General features: G+C 43.1%; 1 protein-coding gene across 2 annotated transcripts in view; it reads left to right on the top strand.

The window, feature by feature from the left end:
* The window catches only part of ppp1r37 (protein phosphatase 1, regulatory subunit 37), a 54,186-nt gene that overhangs the window by 9,665 nt on the left and 25,323 nt on the right, over nt 1-19,198 (top strand). For both annotated transcript variants that reach the window (XM_029772387.1, XM_029772386.1), the window contains exon 2: nt 16,356-16,453. In XM_029772387.1, the coding sequence (XP_029628247.1) occupies nt 16,356-16,453 (98 nt within the window). The remainder of the gene's footprint in view (nt 1-16,355; nt 16,454-19,198) is intronic.

The raw sequence follows: 19,198 nt of genomic DNA, 5'->3' as shown, positions 1-19,198 counted from the left end.
TGTTCTTACTCTTTCAAATGACTGCTCGACTTGAACTTGTTTAGTTGTTGGAAGTGTGCGCTTAGTTCCGCTTTTGTTCTAAGCAGTCGCTCAACATCTGGGGGTGATGCACTTTCAAATGAGTAGTTAGGTTTGTGGTATTGAAAGATTTCACATTCTCCCCTCAGGAAATAATAGCAGCACAAACGTTGCGTGTGGCCTTTTTGTTATCTTCCTTTGCTGTGTGGATATATTTTTACATTTCAGACTTCAGGAGCTTAACGGCAGAATCTGCGAAGGCCAGCAGCAGCAGAGGGTCATGAACATTTTTTTATTTTTATTGATCTCTGGCTCTCTCTTGAATCATCTGTCTTCATTCATTAATCACCGTGTGCTTAAAGCATCAAACAAGCTCAGTAGCCTACATATAGTTGATTTTATTACAAAACACAGGGTGTGTCTATATAGGGGGGAAAAATGGTTGAAAGAACAGACGACTAGGTCGACCAAGATTTTATTTTGTCGTGGACAGTCCTACCTAGCAGGCATCCATCCAGGGCAATGTCAGTATGGCTCTGACCTGTAGCATAGGCTGTTCTCTGGCATGGCTCATGCGTTCCTCTCCCCCTGTGACCAGCATCAGCTGTCATGTGTGAATGACGCTGCTGCAACCCTGTGCAGCATCGTGGTGTGAAATGGCAGGGATGAGGACGGGGGAGCAGGGCGCTATTTAAGACTTTTAACACTCAGTTGTTAAGTAGGCGTCAGTTCCAGTCCCGGCCCCCCTCCCTCCTGGAGGCTCGTCCAGAGGGCTCCCCTCTTTCCACACAGTCAGTGGCCTGTGACTGCTGACTGACTGACTGACTGCTTCACCAGGCCCTGTCATCCTGTCTATTTCATCTGAACCCTATGCCCAGTGCTGGTGACCTCTCAACTTTACAAAATGGCCGCTTTGCCAGTTCTATTCCTCCTCGTCCCCTCAGTGTGGGGACCGATCGATACAGGTCACAGAATGAGTGTCTAAAGAACCTGTGATGTTGCATGCCGCAGTGTTGAGTGGATTTTCTCAGTGACAAGTGCAGTTCCTCATCGGGTGTGCCTAGCTTTACTCTCTCTCCTCGTCTCCTTTTCATCCTTTGTCAACCCTGATCGTTAGACCACCATGTCTATTGGCATGGCCCAGCATGTCTCAATCTCACCATGTCATCAACACCCGGAGTCAGTCAGTGTTCACCCTTGAGCCACAAATGATTAGCTCAGGTGACTTTCACTTTCCGTGTGCCCTGACTATAAGTCAGTCAAACATTCATGCTTTCTCTTCCATGCTAATTTGTCGGCCATTGCAGAACGGTAATATTAATTGACAACCGAGATCATAGTTATCTTTCAGAAGCGATTGTTTACCACAGAACGTCAGAAGTAATATGCTGTTATCTTCAAAGCAGCATTCAGTCGTGCACCCACTCCCTCTCCTCCTTTCTTCTCCCCCCCGTTTGAAGTGAAGACAACCCTATCCTCTGAAGTCCCAGTCCTACATGCAGTCTGCAGATGACTTGGATGCTCTAGCTAGTGCAGACATGGTGGGACACCTGGTCCCAGTCCCTTCACATACACTGTGCCCAGCATAGAATGAGCAGAATGGACATGGCTCTAAAATCTTCAGGAGATGTCACTGTCCACGCAATAGAAAAGCATTGCTCCACATGTCAAAAACTGAGACTCGGCACAGAATTCTTATAGGTGTTGATAAACAAACGTTAAAACATGGACACAGCCGGTCCACCCTACCACAGAACATTTGCTTTTAATCTACTCAATCTAATTCTATGGCACCGACTGCTTTCCCTCTCTAACCCAGACAGTCCCCCTCAGCACTGATAAGTGTCTCCACACTCCGCTCTACGCTCCTCCCAGCCAATGCGGTGAAGGGAAAACGCACGGCACCGATGGCAAGTGTGTGTTTGCACTTTGTTCCTTGTCAACGAGAGAGCGAGACCGAGAGAGGAGGAAGGGAGGGAGATTGACACGCAGGCAGAAGTTGCCAGACTGCACTTGGATTCATTTAGAAGGCTGCATCTAGCTTGTTTTGCATTGGCTGTGCATAGTAAACTCCTCCAAAGCAGTAGTAGCGTAAACATACTCCTAATACTACATATAATATTCAATAGGGAACTGTAGGCTGTATTTGTATTTTTTTGCCCCAATTTCGTGGTATTCAGTTGGTACGGAGTCGTATGGAGTCGGGAGAGGCGAAGGTCCTCCGTCCTCCGAAACACAACCCAACCAAGCTGCACTGCTTCTTGACACAATGCCCACTTAACCCGAAAGCCAGCCACACCAATGTGTTGGAGGAAACACCGTGCACCTGGCGACCGTGTCAGCGTGCACTGCGCCCGGCCCGCCATGGATTTGTTTTTAGTGCGCGATGGGACAAGGACATCCCTGCCGGCCAAACCCTCCCCTAACCCGGACGACGCTGGGCCAATTGTGCGCCGCCCCATGTGTCTCCCGGTCGCGGCTGCCTGCGACAGAGCCTGGACTCGAACCAGAATCTCTAGTGGCACAATGTAGACTGTATCTAGAGCAGTGGTTCTTAACCTTGTTGGAGGTACTGACCCCCACCAGTTTCATATGTGCATTCACCGAACCCTTCTTAATTGGAAAAATGGCTCTCTTCACCTTGAATTCAGCGAGCGTTGTGTTCTTGTATTGTCCATCTCCATGCAGCTTAAGGAAGTGTTCTCTTAGTTTTGCCGGTGCTAGACTAGAATTGCTCAACTTGGCATTGCAAATCATGCAGTTAGGACGCTGACTCTCATCACGTTCCGTTATACATGTGAATCCATATTGTACATATTCGTCCGACCACTTTCTTTTTTTGCTCGACATAGTTAGTATGAAGGGATTAAAATATTAAGAAAGAAATCACACGACGTACCATCACGACAGTCACAATTCGACTACTGAGCGCGCCAAATTCCCTGCAGCACAGATAGGCCAAGCAATGTTGCGTGATCACCTGCAGCCAATGTTGGCCAAGCGGGGCGTGTCATCACGAATCATATGAGTCGGGTGTGTGTCTTGACCTCCGCCGAACCCCTGAGACTGACTCACCGAACCCCTGGGGTTCGATCGAACCCAGGTTAAGAACCACTGATCTAGAGGTAAAAGGAGGCATTCCTGTCAGCTTAAAGGTCAGATTTGTTTAGACTGATTTAAATGACCGTTACAGTGCCTTCAAAAAGTATACACACCCCTTGACTTTTTCCACATTTTGTTACAGCCTGAATTTAAAATGGATTAAATTGAGATTTTGTCACTGGTCTACATACAATACCCCATAATGTCAAAGTGGAATTATGTTTTTAGAAATTTTTACAAATTAATGAAAAGCTGAAATGTCATGAGTTGATAAGTAGAAAATAAAGGAAAGCCGCACACTCTAAGACCTCGGATGCAAAAATGTAATAACCAACGTTTCGACAGCAAAGCTGTCTTCATCAGGGTATCATCACAAACACTGCGAGATGAGTCATTTATATAGTGTCGAGACACGCAGGTGTTTGTAATCATGGCCAAGTGTGGCCTAATATCATTGGTTAACTCAGATATTTAAAAAAAAAATGGCATACAAAAAGACAAACAAATGGATAGCATACGATCATAGCATTTGTAGTCTAAAATGTATCTAACAAACAATTACAATGGCAAAATCACAATAATCACAAGAATGGCTTCAGATCAAAGTCTGTTAGTTGATAACTATTCAACCCCTTTGTTATGGCAAGCCTAAATATGTTCAGCAGTAAAAGTAGCTTAACAAGTCACGTAAGAAGTTGCATGGATTCACTCATGATTTTTGATTGACTACCTCATCTCTGTACCTCACACAAACAATTATCTGTAAGGTCCCTCAGTTGAGCAGTGAATTTCAAGCACAGACTCAACCACAAAGACCAGGGAGGTTTTCCGACACCTCGCAAAGATGGGCACTTTTTGGTAGATGGGTAAAAAATTAAACAAAGCAGACATTGAATATCCCTTTTGAGAATGGTGAAGTTATTAATTAAACTTTGGATGGTGTATCAATACAGACAGTCACTACAAAGATACAGGCGTCCTTTCTAATTTCGTTGCCAGAGAGAAAGGAAACCGCTGAGGGATTTCACCAATGAGGCCAATGGTTAATAAAAAATTTTTTTAACCTTTTTAGTTAACTAGGCAAGTCAGTTAAGAACAAATTCTTATTTTCAATGACAGCCTAGGAACAGTGGGTTAACTGCCCTTTTCAGGGGCAGAACAACAGATTTTTACCTTGTCAGCTCGGAGATTTGATCTTGCAACCTTTCGGTTACTAGTCCAACACTCTAACCACTAGGCTACCTGCCACCCCAGGCTGTGATTGGAGAAAACTGAGGATGGATCAACAACATTGTAGTTACTCCACTACACTAACCTAAATAACAGGGTGTGAAGGACGCCTGTACAGAATCCAAATATTCCAAAACATGCATCCCTGTTTGGAAGAGGGAACTAAAGTAAAACTGCTAAAAATGTGGCAAAGCAAGTATCTTTTTGTCCTGAATACGAAGCGTTGGGTTTGGGGCAAACACAACACTGAGTACCACTCTTCATATTGTCAAACATGGTGGTGGCTGCATCATGTTATAGGTATGCTTATCATTGGCATGGACTAGGGAGTATTTTTAATGAAAAAATTTAATGGAGCTAAGCACAAATCCTAGAGGAAAACCTCTTTGTCTGCTTTCCAACAGACATTGGGGGACAAATTAACATTTCAGTAGGACGGTAACCAAAAACACAAAGCCAAATATACACTGGAGTTGCTTACCAAGAAGACAGTGAATGTTCCTGAGTGACCGAGTTAGTTTTGGCTTAAATCTTTGGCAAGACTTGAAAATGGCTGTCTAGCAATGATCAACAACCAGATTAACAGAGCTTAAAGAATAATGTACAAATATTGTACAATTCAGGTGTACAAAGCTCTTAGAGACTTACCCAGAAAGACTCACAGCTGTAGTCGCTGCCAAAGGTGATTCTAACACATTGACGCAGGGTTGTGAATACTTAAAAAAATATTTATACACGTTTTCACTTTGTCATTATGAGGTATTGTGTTTAGATCGGTGAGTAAGAGAATCAGTTTATTCCATTTTGAATTCAGGCTGTAACAGAAAAATGTAGAATAAGTCTAGGGTTATGAATTCTTTCTGAAGGCGGTGTAGGTTTCTGAGTAGATAACTACTGCACAATATAAAATGCCCACATAGACTGGCCCCTTCCCTGCTGCCCTACCCAGACCAGTAACTCAATAGGGATTGCTCCTCTCCGTTCAGGCCCCAGGAGAAGCGAGCAGGTTCTGCCTGTTTCACTAGGGCTCACTTTAATGGCTTCTAATTGTTTGAGTCCTCTTCATATGTCAAGCCAAATTTTCCCGCACTTGTTGAAGACTCTTTTTTACAAAAAATCTTATGAGACTGTACTCCCTTTTGGCCTGTGCTTTCATTCTAGTTCTACCAATCTGGCTAGCTAGTGCAAAGGGAGCAGGGCCAAGTGTCTAACACTTGCCTGCCTTCTACCCTCTTTCTCAGTGGCCTGCCTGTATTCCCTCCATTCTTCACCCCTGTCTCACTTCCACATATCTGCTTACCCTCTTTGTTCTCCTTCCACCTTTTGGCTCACTCCCCCCCCCCCCCCCCCCCTGTTTTTCTTTCGCTGAGTTTTGTGCTGTCAGCAGTGCTGTCAGAGTTTAGCAGAGCTGCTCTGTCTCCATCCAAGTTTTTTTCTTTACCTTTACTCCCATCCTTCGTTCCTTCCTTCCCAATCATCTCTTTCTACCTTACTCACCTGCCTCACTCTCGTTTAGTCCTGTCCTCTCCATAATGCAGTGGCCAATACCGTTTTTCCTTACTCCCATCCTCCCTCGTTCGCCTATACGGTTTCGCTCATTCAGCTCTGTACACTGCCATATAGGCCTACAGTGTGTTGCCGGACGGACAGTGTAGGGATGGTACAATGTCTCTGATGGTGTACAGTGCCTTCAGAAAGTATTCACACCCCTCGACTTTTTCCACATTTTGTTGTGTTATAGCCTGCATTTTAAATGGATTAAATTGTGATTTGTTTTGTCACTGGCCTACACACAATACCCCTTTAATGTCAAAGTGGAATTATGTTTTTAGAAAATGTTACAAAATTAATTAAAAATGACAAGCTAAAATGTCTTGAGTCAATAAATATTCAACCCCTTTGTTATGGCAAGCCTAAATACGTTCAGGAGTAAAAATGTGTTTAACTAGTCACATAAGTTGCATGGACTCACTGTGTGCAATAAGTGTTTTAACATGATTTTTGAATGACTATCATCTCTGTACCCAACACATACAATTTATCTGTAAGGTTCCTCAGTTGAGCATTGTGTTTCAAACACAGATTCTACCACAAAGACCAGGGAGATTTTCCAATGCCTACCAAAGATGGGAACCTATTGGTAGATGGGTAAAAATAAAAAAGCCAACATTGAATATCCTTTTGAGCATGGTGAAGTTTTAATTACACTTTGGATGGTATATCAAACAGTCACTACAAAGATACAGGCATCCTTCCTAACTCCGTTGCCGGGGAGTAAAGTAAACCACTGAGGGATTTTAACATGAGGCCAATGGTGACTTTAAAACAGTTAGTTTAATGGTTGTTTAAAGGAGAACTGAGGATGGATAAACATTATAGTTACTCCACAATACTAACCTAACTGTCAGAGTGAAAAGACTGTTCAGAATAAATATAATTCATACATACAGCTCTGGAAAAATTAAGTGACCCCTGCAAAATTATCAGTTTCTCTGGTTTTACTATTTATAGGTATGTGTTTGGGTAAAATGAACATTTTTTTAGTTTTATTCTATAAACTACTGACAACATTTCTCCCAAATTCCAAATAAAAATATTGTCATTTAGAGCATTTATTTGCAGAAAATGACAACTGGTCAAAATAACAAAAAATATCCAGTGTTGTCAGACCTTGAATAATGCAAAGAAAATAAGTTCATATTCATTTTTAAACACAATACTAATGTTTTAACTTAGGAAGAGTTCAGAAATCAATATTTGGTGGAATAACCCTGATTTTCAATCACAGCTTTCATGCGTCTTGGCATGCTCTCCACCAGTCTTTCACATTGATGTTGGGTGACTTTATGCCACTCCTGGTGCAAAAAGTCAAGCAGCTTAGCTTTGTTTGATGGCTTGTGACCATCCATCTTCCTGTTGATCACATTCCAGAGGTTTTCAATGGGGTTCAGGTCTGGAGATTGGGCTGGCCATGACAGGGTCTTGATCTGGTGGTCCTCCACCCACACCTTGATTGACCTGGCTGTGTGGCATGGAGCATTGTCCTGCTGGAAAAACCAATCCTCAGAGTTGGGGAACATTTGTCAGAGCAGAAGGCAAGTTTTCTTCCAGGGCAACCTTATACGTGGCTTGATTCATGCGTCCTTCACAAAGACAAATCTGCCCAATTCCAGCCTTGCTGAAGCACCCCCAGATCATCACTGATCCTCCACCAAATTTCACAGTGGGTGCGAGACCTGGAGAGGCCTACAAGCCACAGTGTCTCACAACCACTGTGAAATTTGGTGGAAGATCAGTGATGATCTGGGGGTGCTTCAGCAAGGCTGGAATCTGGCAGATTCAAAAACAACTTGACAGTTTAAAAATGAATGAGCATTTATCAATATTGTATATAAACTATTGTAAAATACTACGTGGGATTTAGTATGTTTGTACGCACAGAAAGTGTGATTTATCAAACAATCCCACAAGAGTCATACATCCACCTGTAGGAGAGAACCAATGATAAATACCAATGGTTCTCAGCCTCGGTGCTCGTGCACGACCTTGGCTATTTGCAATTCAAAATGATGCCTTTAAAACCCGTGGGAAGTATAAAATGCCATACCGTGAGATACAACGGCGCAAACAAAGAAGCTTAGGAACACAAATAAAACATTTCAGCGACTGAAATAGAGGTGCTATTGTCAGAGGATGAGATGTTCTTTTTGCTGATTGCCTCCAACACATTGGTTCATCGGTGGCTGTGAGATTCCAATTAGCAAGTTCCAGCTGAAAGTGCCTGTTGCCAAACACCCAAGAGTGGATAGCACCGGAATGGCATGTTTGCCTTCTGATGTAAGTCTTTCATCCTCGCAAAAATCTTAAGGTGGGCTCATCAGATATCGTTTCCCGAAACCAATCTGTACTTTCTGCAATAAAGTCCCATCTGTCTCTAGAAACACGCTCTCTGCTAAATGCACAATGTGCCAAATCATCCAGCAGAGCAAGATCGGCCATCTCATTCGATTTTATAGTATTTCAAGAATGGTTTCACTTTCACACGTGACTCTAATTCAACAAATTACTGTACTTTATATGCACTGATGTGGTCATTATGATATCACTATATGTTCCATGAATTCACAATGAAATCGAAAAATGATTTATTACTCTCACAATTTCACAAATTTCCAACATTTTCCCCATTCCACCCACGTCTTGACAAGCAGTTCCCTTATTCCACCACTTGGCACTGCGTACTCATGGTCATGGCTGTGCATAAATTTACGCTCACTCTCAAGCAAACGTGGTCATATTGATAAATCTCACACCTTGAGTGGAAATGATTCCAAGCATGGTTTACGCACAGATTCGTGCCTACGCATGATTGATAAATGAGGCCCCAGATGTGCAAAGCTCTTAGACTTACCCAGAAAGACTCACAGCTGTAATTGCTGCCAAATGTGATTCTGATGTATTTACTCAGGGGGTTGATTACTTATTTAATTAAGATATATTAGTGTTTTATTTTTCTTGAATCTTAAAAAAAATATACAAAAATAATCCATTTTAATCCCATTAGTAACAGTGAAATGTGGAAAAAGTCAATGGGGTGTGAATACTTTCTGAAGGCACTGTACATAAACTAATAAATGCTATTATGTTCTTTGAAATACATTTTATTTCGTATTCTAATGTTACCTAAGAGCTTAGTAAACACAACCAAATGATTATTTTTCCAATGGCATATGTGATTTAAAAAAATAATAATTTAAGACTGTCAGTGTTGATGTCCAAAATATTTGTCAATTGCTTGAGGGGTCCCTCAAGGCCAGGCTTTTCTAGTGTTCATTTATGTGTTGTCGGCCTATTGATTAGGAATCAGCAAGCTAAGCTCAGGAGCTGGGAGTGGAGGCTCTGCAGCAGCACTTGTGAACCTATGCATTCCATGGCGGCTTAATGAAGGCTGGCCAATACCTACAGTAGTGTTGTAATCGCATAGCCGCCCCAGAGACTGACTGTACAGGTTCTCTCATATTTTTTTGTCCATGCCTCGCCTGGCCACCAGCTCACCACTGAGGTGAATTCTGTCATTGTTTATAACATGTAGTCCAATCAGGGACCGTCTGTTGAACGTTTGCTTGAGCTCATAAAATATGGTTCAATGGCTCAAATACCTGCATTTGTGGTGAAGGTTTTAGGCTCCATTGTTCCTGATGGGATACATTTAAATAAACCCAAATCTGCCGAACAAAGAAAAGGAATGCGAAAGAAAATCGATTGTCATCCAATTTCTTTTGACACTTAACTTATTTCACAACAGTGCTAACGAACCCCACAGGTTTGTTTTCTTCCTGGCCTTTGTGCAGCCAGGTGCCGTACAAACAGGTTATTGATGTCGGCTATAGGTAATCCTAGTGACAATACATGTTGGTTTGTGCCTGCTGCCTGCACATTTGTCATTTAAGGAGGGATAAAATGGTGCGTTTGGCACAGTTTGGCTTGTCCTCAGAGCTCAGACAGACAGCATCTCCCTATCAAACTGTAGGTTGGTTTTAGAAGTTTTGTTTAGACCCAGGGATTGTGCGATACAGCCCGATACAGTGCTGTTGCAGTAAAAACCCACAGATTACTGGGGGAGGTGAGCAGCCCAGACTTTATGGCCCTGTAGCTTGTATTGCAAGTCTTTCCCTGCTTTTGTTTACCTTGAGCTGTAGCTGTCCAGGCAGCTATATGGTACACAGTGTGCCCCTGGCTTCTCAACAGAACACTCTCCCACTCCAACTCTAGTTCCTTGCTTGCTGAGGCCTAGCGCTCTACTGTACTGACAGTAGGTAACAAAGTGATCATGAATGTTGTATGTGTGTGCATGCTGTGAAAACCAGGGGAGTTTCTCCACCTCTGGGCTGTGGGAATGATGCTCCCTTCCTGCGCCTCACGTCTCTCTATCCCCCCTCTGGAAAGCGTTTACGCTCACTCCTGCTCTACAACAACACTGCAAGCTAGACCCAATGCTTTTCCAAGGACACGTTTTACACACAAGCATACACACACACACACACACACACACACACAGAATGTTGACACGAGCTGACATGTAGCTCAGTGCGACTCTTACTTAGGCTACACTTGGTAGAATGCAAGCGAAATGTTCTATGTTGAGGTTGAATGTTTTTGGGTGACGTTGGTGGCGAAGGAATGGTCTTAATGTGAGGGGGAGGGATTGTGAAGGTCAATTCACAATCTGCTTCTAGAGATTTGGTTGGAAGGGAAGATGCTCGATCTCTGTTAGTTTGAGGAGATCTCACGAAACTTTTGTGTTGTATTTAGAGACGGGCGATTGAGTTGCTTCCTGCCCTGGATGTCCAGCCAGGTGGTTCTAATTCAATCCAGCACCTCCTGGATCAACAGGTCTGGGTGCACACGCACGTAGCCTACACTTTCTTTCTCGCTCTGTCTCACACACACACACACACACACACACACACACACACACACACACACACACACACACAATGCACTTGCACCCGCACTCACTCGCCCTCTCTTCAGACACATTTTGTTTTGACCCGCTTTTGAAAGCCTTGCTCCTCTGTTGTCCGCTCTGCCGTATCCTCATCAGTCCTGATATAGCCCAGCCTGGGCCTAACAGCTGATGCCCTGAACCTTTTGCTCAGTGTGTGTAATTGAGCGGTAGGTGTGTTGCATAAGCAGCGCAGCTCTGTTTATGTGCTTTCCAGGGCTCTTTAGTGCAGCCTGCCAGGCTTTTCTTTCATTCTGGGTCTGAAGGCAGGCAGAGCCTCGTGATACTGATCCCTGGCTGGGCCTGTCTGGCCTGCAGGAGAGCTTTAGAAGCAGGCCATGGCAGCAGAACTATCTGCCTGCAGTTGCAGGTCATTAGAATTGGCACAGGAAGAGGAGGACTGTGGGTTATAGGTGTTTTGGAAATGGACTTAATCTGTTTTGATTACATGCTTTAGAGGGAAGCTAACACCTGGACTATAAGGTGGGTTTATATCTCTGTCACACACACACACACACACACACACACACACACACACACACAGTGTTGTTGTCCGGTGGTGCTCTCTGGTCATGAGTTATTTGGGCTGTGATTGGAGCAGATCAGACAGCCTTGTGTGTGTGTGTTAGGGAACACTGAATACTTGTCTCTACTGCGGACAGACAAAGCCACAGTATGTGACTCCCACTAGCAGATCACTTACACACACACACACCCTCTCATTTTTATTATTTTATTCAACCTTTATTTAACTAGGCAAGTCAGTTAAGAACAAATTCTTTTTTACAATGACGGCCTAGGAACAGTGGGTTAACTGCCTAGTTCAGGGGCAGAATGACAGATACCTTGTCAGCTCGGGGATTTGATCTTGCAACCTTTCGGTTACTAGTCCAACGCTCTAACCACTAGGCTACCTGCCGCCTCATTCTCGCACTGTGCACTGTACAGACTAACATCTGTTAGACACACCCACACACACACAGGCCTACACCCTGTGCATATGCACATGGACGGACTCACACACTAACATGTTCACACACATGTAGACCCAGTAAGCCTAATTGTGGGATATTCCCTGGCGACTCATTGCTATTATTACATTGTCACTTGACCATGAATAGGTTAGAATGACTAAAGCCTCAGGTTTCCTAGAAGCCACTAGGACACAGTGTTATCTTTGTTGTGGATTCATATCAAAAAGCTTGGTGTGTTAAGATCCCACACTACGAAAATGCCACTGCAGCGCCTGAATGTCTGGTTGAACCATACTGTATGGAGTCAAACCGCGCAGAGTCTGTGTGCATTGCATTTTTATCTTCAACGTTCACCGTCTTACACAATCCTTAGCCTGGTCCCATGTCTGTTTGTGCTTTTGCGTGATTCATTGGCAAGCTAAACATGAAAATTCCATTAGGAGTTGGCAGGAGACTGACTGGCACTCAGGCTAGGGATGACTGGCCTGTCACTCAGGAGTGGGGTTGGGTTAGAAGCAAAAGGCGGGAGTCAAATGAAGGGTGGGGAAGAAAGGAGAGGGGGAGGGAAGGGAAGAAAGGAGAGGGGAAGAGTGGAGGCAATTTGTCTCACTTTAGCGTAAGTAGCCAAACTGCTGATGGCAGCACAAAATATCAGACCTTTTATGCATTGTGTGTGTGTGTGTGTGTGTGTGTGTGTGTGTGTGTGTGTGTGTGTGTGTGTGTACCCCTGTCCCGTTGTCTGCATTTCTCTCATTAGTCTCTCTGAGCTGAAACAACGGGGCTGAATCTGTACCCCGGTCATCTGATGAGTTGGCTCTGAACGAGAGGGTATTGGGTGGCAGTCGGTCTCTCACACACACAGTGGACTCTTTAGAAATCTGCAGTACAGAGGCATCTTGCGGGGTATTTGGTATTTTATTAGGATCCCCATTATCTGTTGCAAAAGCAGCAGCTACTCTTTCTGGGGTCCACACAAAACATGAAACGTGACATAATACAGAACATTAATTGATAAAGGACAGAACTACATTCATTTAAAAATTTAACTTAGCCTACATATCAATACATGCACACAAACTATCTATTTCAAATAGGGGAGAGGCGTTTCTCCCCCCCTTTATTTAACTAGCCAAGTCAGTTAAGAACAAATTCTTGTTTTCAATGACGGCCTAGGAACAGTGGGTTAACTGCCTTGTTCAGGGGCAGAACGACAGATTTTTACCTTGTCAGCTCGGAGATTTGATCTTGCAACCTTTCGGTTACTAGTCCAACGCTCTAACCACTAGACTACCTGCCGCCCCAGGTAGCCTAGTGGGGTGTTGCTTTTATCTGTTATTTTTTAACCAGTTTTGTCATTCATTTGAGCAGTATGAGATGGAAATTCCATGCAATAATGGCTCTATAGAATACTGTATGCTTTCTTGAATTTGTTCTGGATTTGGTGACTGAAAAGGCCTCTGGTGACTTATCTGGGGGGTAAGTGTGTGTCAGTCAGAGCTGTGTGTAAATTGACTATGCAATTTAGCATTTCACATTTGTTTCTTATAAAAAGAAGTGATGCAGTCAGTCTCTCCTCAACTCTTAGCCAAGAGAGACTGGCATGCATAGTATTTATATAAGCCCTCTGATTACAATGAAGTGCAAGACGTGCCGCTTTGTTCTGGGCCAGCTGCAGCTTAACTAGGTCTTTCCTTGCAGCACTCGACCACATGACTGGACAATAATCAAGATAAGACCCAACTAGAGCTTGCATGACATGCTTTTTTAAGTGCAGTGTCATAAAAGCAGAGCATCTCTCCCCGTCTTTACAACCATTGAATCTATATGTTTTGACCATGACAGTTTACAATCTAAGGTAACACCAAGTAATTTAGTCTCCTCAACTTGTTCAACAGCAACACCGTTCATTACCAGATTCAGCTGAGGTCTAGATCGTAGGGAATGATTTGTACCAAATACAATGCTCTTAGTTTTAGAGATGTTCAGGACCAGTTTATTACTGGCCACCCATTCCAAAACAGACTGCAACTCTTTGTTAAGGGTTTTAGTAACTTCATTAGCTGTGATTGCTGATGCATATATGGTTGAATCATCAGTTACATGGAAACACATGGTTTAATGCCAATGGCAGGTCATTGGTAAAAAAATAGAAAAGGGGGCCTAGAGAGCTGCCCTGAGGTACACCACACTTTGCATGTTTGACATTAAAGAAGCTTCCATTTAGGAAAACCCTTTGAGTTCTCTTAGATAGATAGGTAGCTCTGATATGGCAGATGTTGAAAAGCCATCACGCATACATTTTCTCAACAGCAGGTTATCGTCAATAATGTCAAAGGCTTTTATTATCAATTGATTTCAACCAATCCTCAGTCATTTGTGTCAGTGCAGTACATGTTGAGGACTTGTCTATAAGCATGCTGGAAGTCTGTTCATTTGTTTAGAGAAATAACATTGCTTTGCTAAGAGCTGGCAGCAAGCTGATTGGTCTGCTGTTAAAGCAGCCTTTACTGGTTCTAACACTCTTGGGTAGTGGAAGGACTTTGGCTTCCCTCCGGCCTGAGGACAAAGACTTTCCTCTAGGCTCAGTTTAAAGATATGACAGATAGGAGTGGCTATAGTCAGCTACCATCCTCAGTAGCTTTCCATCTAAGTTTTCAATGCCAGGATGTTTGCCATTATTCAGCGATAACTATCATTTTTGTACCTCTCCCACACTAACTTTACAAAATTCAAACTTGCAATATTTTTCATTAGTAGTTTTTTTATGCATGAGTATGATGGCTCACTGTTCGTTGTTTGCACTTCCTGTCTAAGTTGCCAATGAAGGAATAATTTTAACGAGGCAACATCAAATGGTTTTGTGATGAATAAGCCATCTGATTCGATGAAAGATGCAGTTGAATTTGTCATTCTACCATAATTTCTACATCTGTTTCTTAACAGGTGCATGTTTATCAATAATTGGAAGAAGCAATTTCATAAAGTCATCAAGTGCAGCATCTGGATGCTCCTTATTAATCACATCAGATCAACAAATATTTTCAACATTATCCACAAGTCTTTTGTATGATCTCTAATACACTATTTTATGCCCAGTTTTCAGAACTTCGGCTTTCCTGGATATAGCCACTATATTGTGATCGCTTTTTCCAGTGGGTACAGATGCAGCTTTTGAATAAAGTTCTACAGCATTAGTAAAAATGTGATTTAATACATGTGGATGATCTTGTTCCTGTAGTGTTTGTAAACACCCTGGTAGGTTGATTAATAATCTGAACCAGATTACAGGCACTAGTTACAGTGAGAAGCTTCCTCTTGAGCAAACAGCTTGATGAAAACCAGTCAATATTCATGTCCCCAAAAAAGTTGACCTGTCTATTTACATTACATATTACTATCAAGCATTTCACACGCATTATTTAAATACTGACTGTTAGCACTTGGTGGCCTATAGCAACACCCCAAAAGAAAAGGCTTTAGATGTGCCGATAACATTTGACATATCTCTAAGCATTACAGGGATATGTGTGTGCTGTGGGGTTGAAGCTATGAACCAATAGGCTTGTCTCTCTTTCCTTCCAGGCTTTTGGGAGGGTGGACAATGAGCCTGTCATAGTAGATGTAAGCAATGTCCCCCGTTCTTTCCTCTTCTGGCGCACAGCGCCCGGATAGTCCTCGCTGAGGAAGATAAACGTTTCTCTCAAGTTCTTGGCTCTTTCCGGAACAGCTATCTTGTCCTTGAATCTCAGGAACTTGACCACTATCTCCCTGGGCCTGTCACCTGGGCTGGTGGTGTGTTTTCCAGTTCTCTGTGCGTGTTCCACTTCAATTTTCCTGTGGTCCATCATCTGTTTCTTCGAGATAATTTTCCTCACTTCGTCCTTAGACTCCGTCCAGGTCTCGTGGCAATTCTGCAATTCCGTCCACAACCATGTTCCGCCTTGATTGTCCCTCTGATTTCTCTGTCATTGTTATCATGGATTCACATACAGAACTGATGTCCTATCACAATGACTTACAGATTGCTGTCATCTTGCTGTTATCCTGTTTATACTCATCGAGCTGACCCTGGGAGAACTGCAAACTGTTCTTCAGGTCGTGGACCTCTCTGGTCAGGTTGTACATTATTTTATTAGTTGACTACACCAGTATTTGGACACAACACTTGAAGTTATTTTGTTGTTGTAACAACTGCTTGTAGAACTCTTTTTGTTTTTTGTGATAGAGCGACACCACTGTCCTCAACGGTACTCCTGCCGGCTTTAGTTTTTGTCGTTGTAGCAAACTTGGTTATGATCTTACTCTACGCAGTCCCAGACAGGGCATGTTGCAGGCAGGGCATGTTGCACTAGCTGCAAATGTTTTATAAAGAGGTGAGAACATACCTAGAAAATGGGAGTGTTATGTCACCATGTTGTCAATCGTACTGTGCTGCAAACTGATGTCATCAACAGGCCACTTGTGTGTGTTTTTGTAGTGTGTGTAATCATGTGTCTCACCTTGTTGCTCTGACTCTTGTTTTTCAGCCCAGAATGTGACGGTGGATGAGATTCTCTCTGCCTACAGACAGGCCTGCGTGAAACTCAACTGTAAACTCATCCCCAAAGTGCTCAAACAGATGCAGGTAAACCTGATTGAAACGCACACAGATATAGATAGAAAAATAATTCTCCATGCCACTACTTCAGTAGCCTAATAACAGCACTGAAACACTAGACATCATTCAGGCTAGAGTCTTGTCGTGGAGCTGGATTAGGCCTACATCTGGACTTTAAATCCCCAACACCATCACCACCTCACCAAAATCTGGTACCAGTGGAACCCTCTCACCCCTCATCACTCCTGACACCCAATCAAACATCACCTGACCTCAAACCACCCTGCTGGGGCAGCTCACACCCACTGTGGGGATAGTCATGTCGCTGGCTGGGCTTTGCTGACAGCAGCAGGGGGATTTATGTGCTGTGTCTTTCTTGTTTGTTGATGTTTGTTTTTCTGTTTGCAAGGTCATGTGTGCTCCAATCCCTAGGAATAAGCAGCTCCTGAGATCTGATAGGGAATGCCTCTACTGTTTAAAAAAAATATATATGTATGTGTATTTATATTTTTGTATGTGTATTTATATTTTTATATATATATATATATATATATATATATATATATATATATATATATATATATATATATACTTTCCTTTGTCTTGGCAACAGAACAGGAATGAATGGGGAAACCTGTGAAAGGCCTATATAACCTTAAGTGACTGGGCAGAACAGGGGGAGGGCTCATGACTGGATAACCGATTATGACACGGACCATGCCTGTTTGTACTTGGCTTATCACTGTGATTCTATTGTCCAGTAGTCTTTTTCCTTTCCGTTCATGTGAGAGGTCAACCAATGCAGTATTGATACCATGATATTTGCTTGTAAAGAGAGCAATAACAGATGGAATTAGTAATGTATTGATTGATGGATGGAAATGAAGAGCAAGACCGAGGCACAGCCATAAGTAGCATAAGAGGAGGGAGTGTGTGACCCTCTTACTGTAAGTTGCCACGGTTACCTCCGCAGCGACCCGCGCACTCCAGCATGTCTCTGTCTGCCGTGCCGTGTCATTGGAAAGTTTTGAGTGAGTATTTATGGAAGTGCTTACTCCTCAAGACCCACCCCAGAACTCTGGCCACCCATCCATCCACCCTTAACAGACTCACGCATACGCTCACACATGCACACAGACATTCAAACACATTCTCAAACACACACCCTTGAACAGTATATATATATATATATATATATACATACACACACACACACACACACACACATACACACATACACACATACACACATACACACACACGCCCTTGCTTGCATACAGAAGTATAGGTGGGTTTTAATTCCCACAGTATCTTCCTAAAGCCTCCTGAGCAGGTTAGTCTTTCTCTGTTGTGTGTCTTGTCTTAGCAAGACAATGGGCTTCAGGGTTTGTGCACGTGGGATGGCAGTAGGAATCTGCAGTGGGTGAGGATGAGCTCATATGGACGAGTCACTGAGGGTGAGCGACAGGCGGGCTGGTAGCAGGATGTGGAGTGCAGGGACATGTTATAACTGTCGGATGTTTGCAGTTTGCGCTGCCACTGCCCACACACAGGACACTAGGGCTTAAAACCTTTTTCAAACTTATGGGCGATTCGCGATGTATCTCGATTTGATGTTTTCTCTAAATAAGCTTTGTTGTATAATTAAAAGTCAAATCCACTGCATTTAAAACAATCTATTGAATTCAGAGATCGTGAAATTATACCTAGGCTGAATATATGCTTTCCACAACCTTAAGACCCACTAATAAATGTAATTATTTTATCAAAATACTTCGGTTTAAGACACTGCATCTCTGTGCTAGAGGCTACACTACAGACCCTGGTTCGATTCCAGGCTGTATCACAACCGGCCATGATTGGGAGTACCATAGTGCGGCACACAATTGGCCCAGCGGCGTCCGGGTTTGGCCGGGGTGAGCCGTCATTGTAAATAAGAATTTGTTCTTAACTGACTTGATCAAGTTAAATAAAAAAATAAGAATTCACAAGCTCTGAATTCAGCTAACAAGGCAAAACCGTTGAATAGTTATGAACACACCCTTCTGTCCGTTTCCAACTGTTTGAACAGCATGCTAGCCTGTCCACGTTGTTCAGATGTTGAAATCAAGTGGCCTGCCTTATTTCTCAGAATGAGAACGAGTTGCCAATTCCTTTATATAATAGTTTTGTGTTTATTGCACAAACACTAAACAGCTAGTATAACAATCTTTATTTGACCAAAATGCTGCTAGCGAAACGTGGTACTGTAATGTACGCGCGACAGACTGAGCATTCATTTTCCAGAGGCAATGTTGATTGGTACATCTGTTTCAGTAGTATCTGCTCTGCTTGAAATTTAAGGAGTTGAAACATAACCTTTCTAACCATACCCTGTTTAACTTCCTCTATTACAGAAAAATTATGTCTCCATGTGTTTCGGTGTCCGTATGACCGATTCTGTTGGAACAAACCTCAAATGCAAATAGCGAGTTGTAACCGTTTGTCAGAGAGGAAGACGTGATCTCTCATATTTGTTGTGGTGGGGGGGGGGGGGGGGGGGCTTGGGAGAAAGAGGCGAGGCGAGAGGTTTCACAATCTGTCCAAAATAATCCCTATGCGCTTATTTTTAACCTAAGCTTGTTGCCTACTTTCCCGCCTTTGGGACAACGACTCCTGTTGTTCTGGCGGAGACATGAGCATCTCTTCATTATATACAGATCTCTGGTGTAAATGGGAAGGTGTACACAGCACAGAAAGGCGCAAACGAGACGAGACCAAAAAGACAACATG

Source organism: Salmo trutta, chromosome 13 (assembly GCF_901001165.1).
Source record: "Salmo trutta chromosome 13, fSalTru1.1, whole genome shotgun sequence".
Taxonomy (NCBI): domain Eukaryota; kingdom Metazoa; phylum Chordata; class Actinopteri; order Salmoniformes; family Salmonidae; genus Salmo; species Salmo trutta.
Note: the sequence above shows the minus strand (reverse complement) of the source record. Positions and strands in the feature narration are given on the sequence as shown.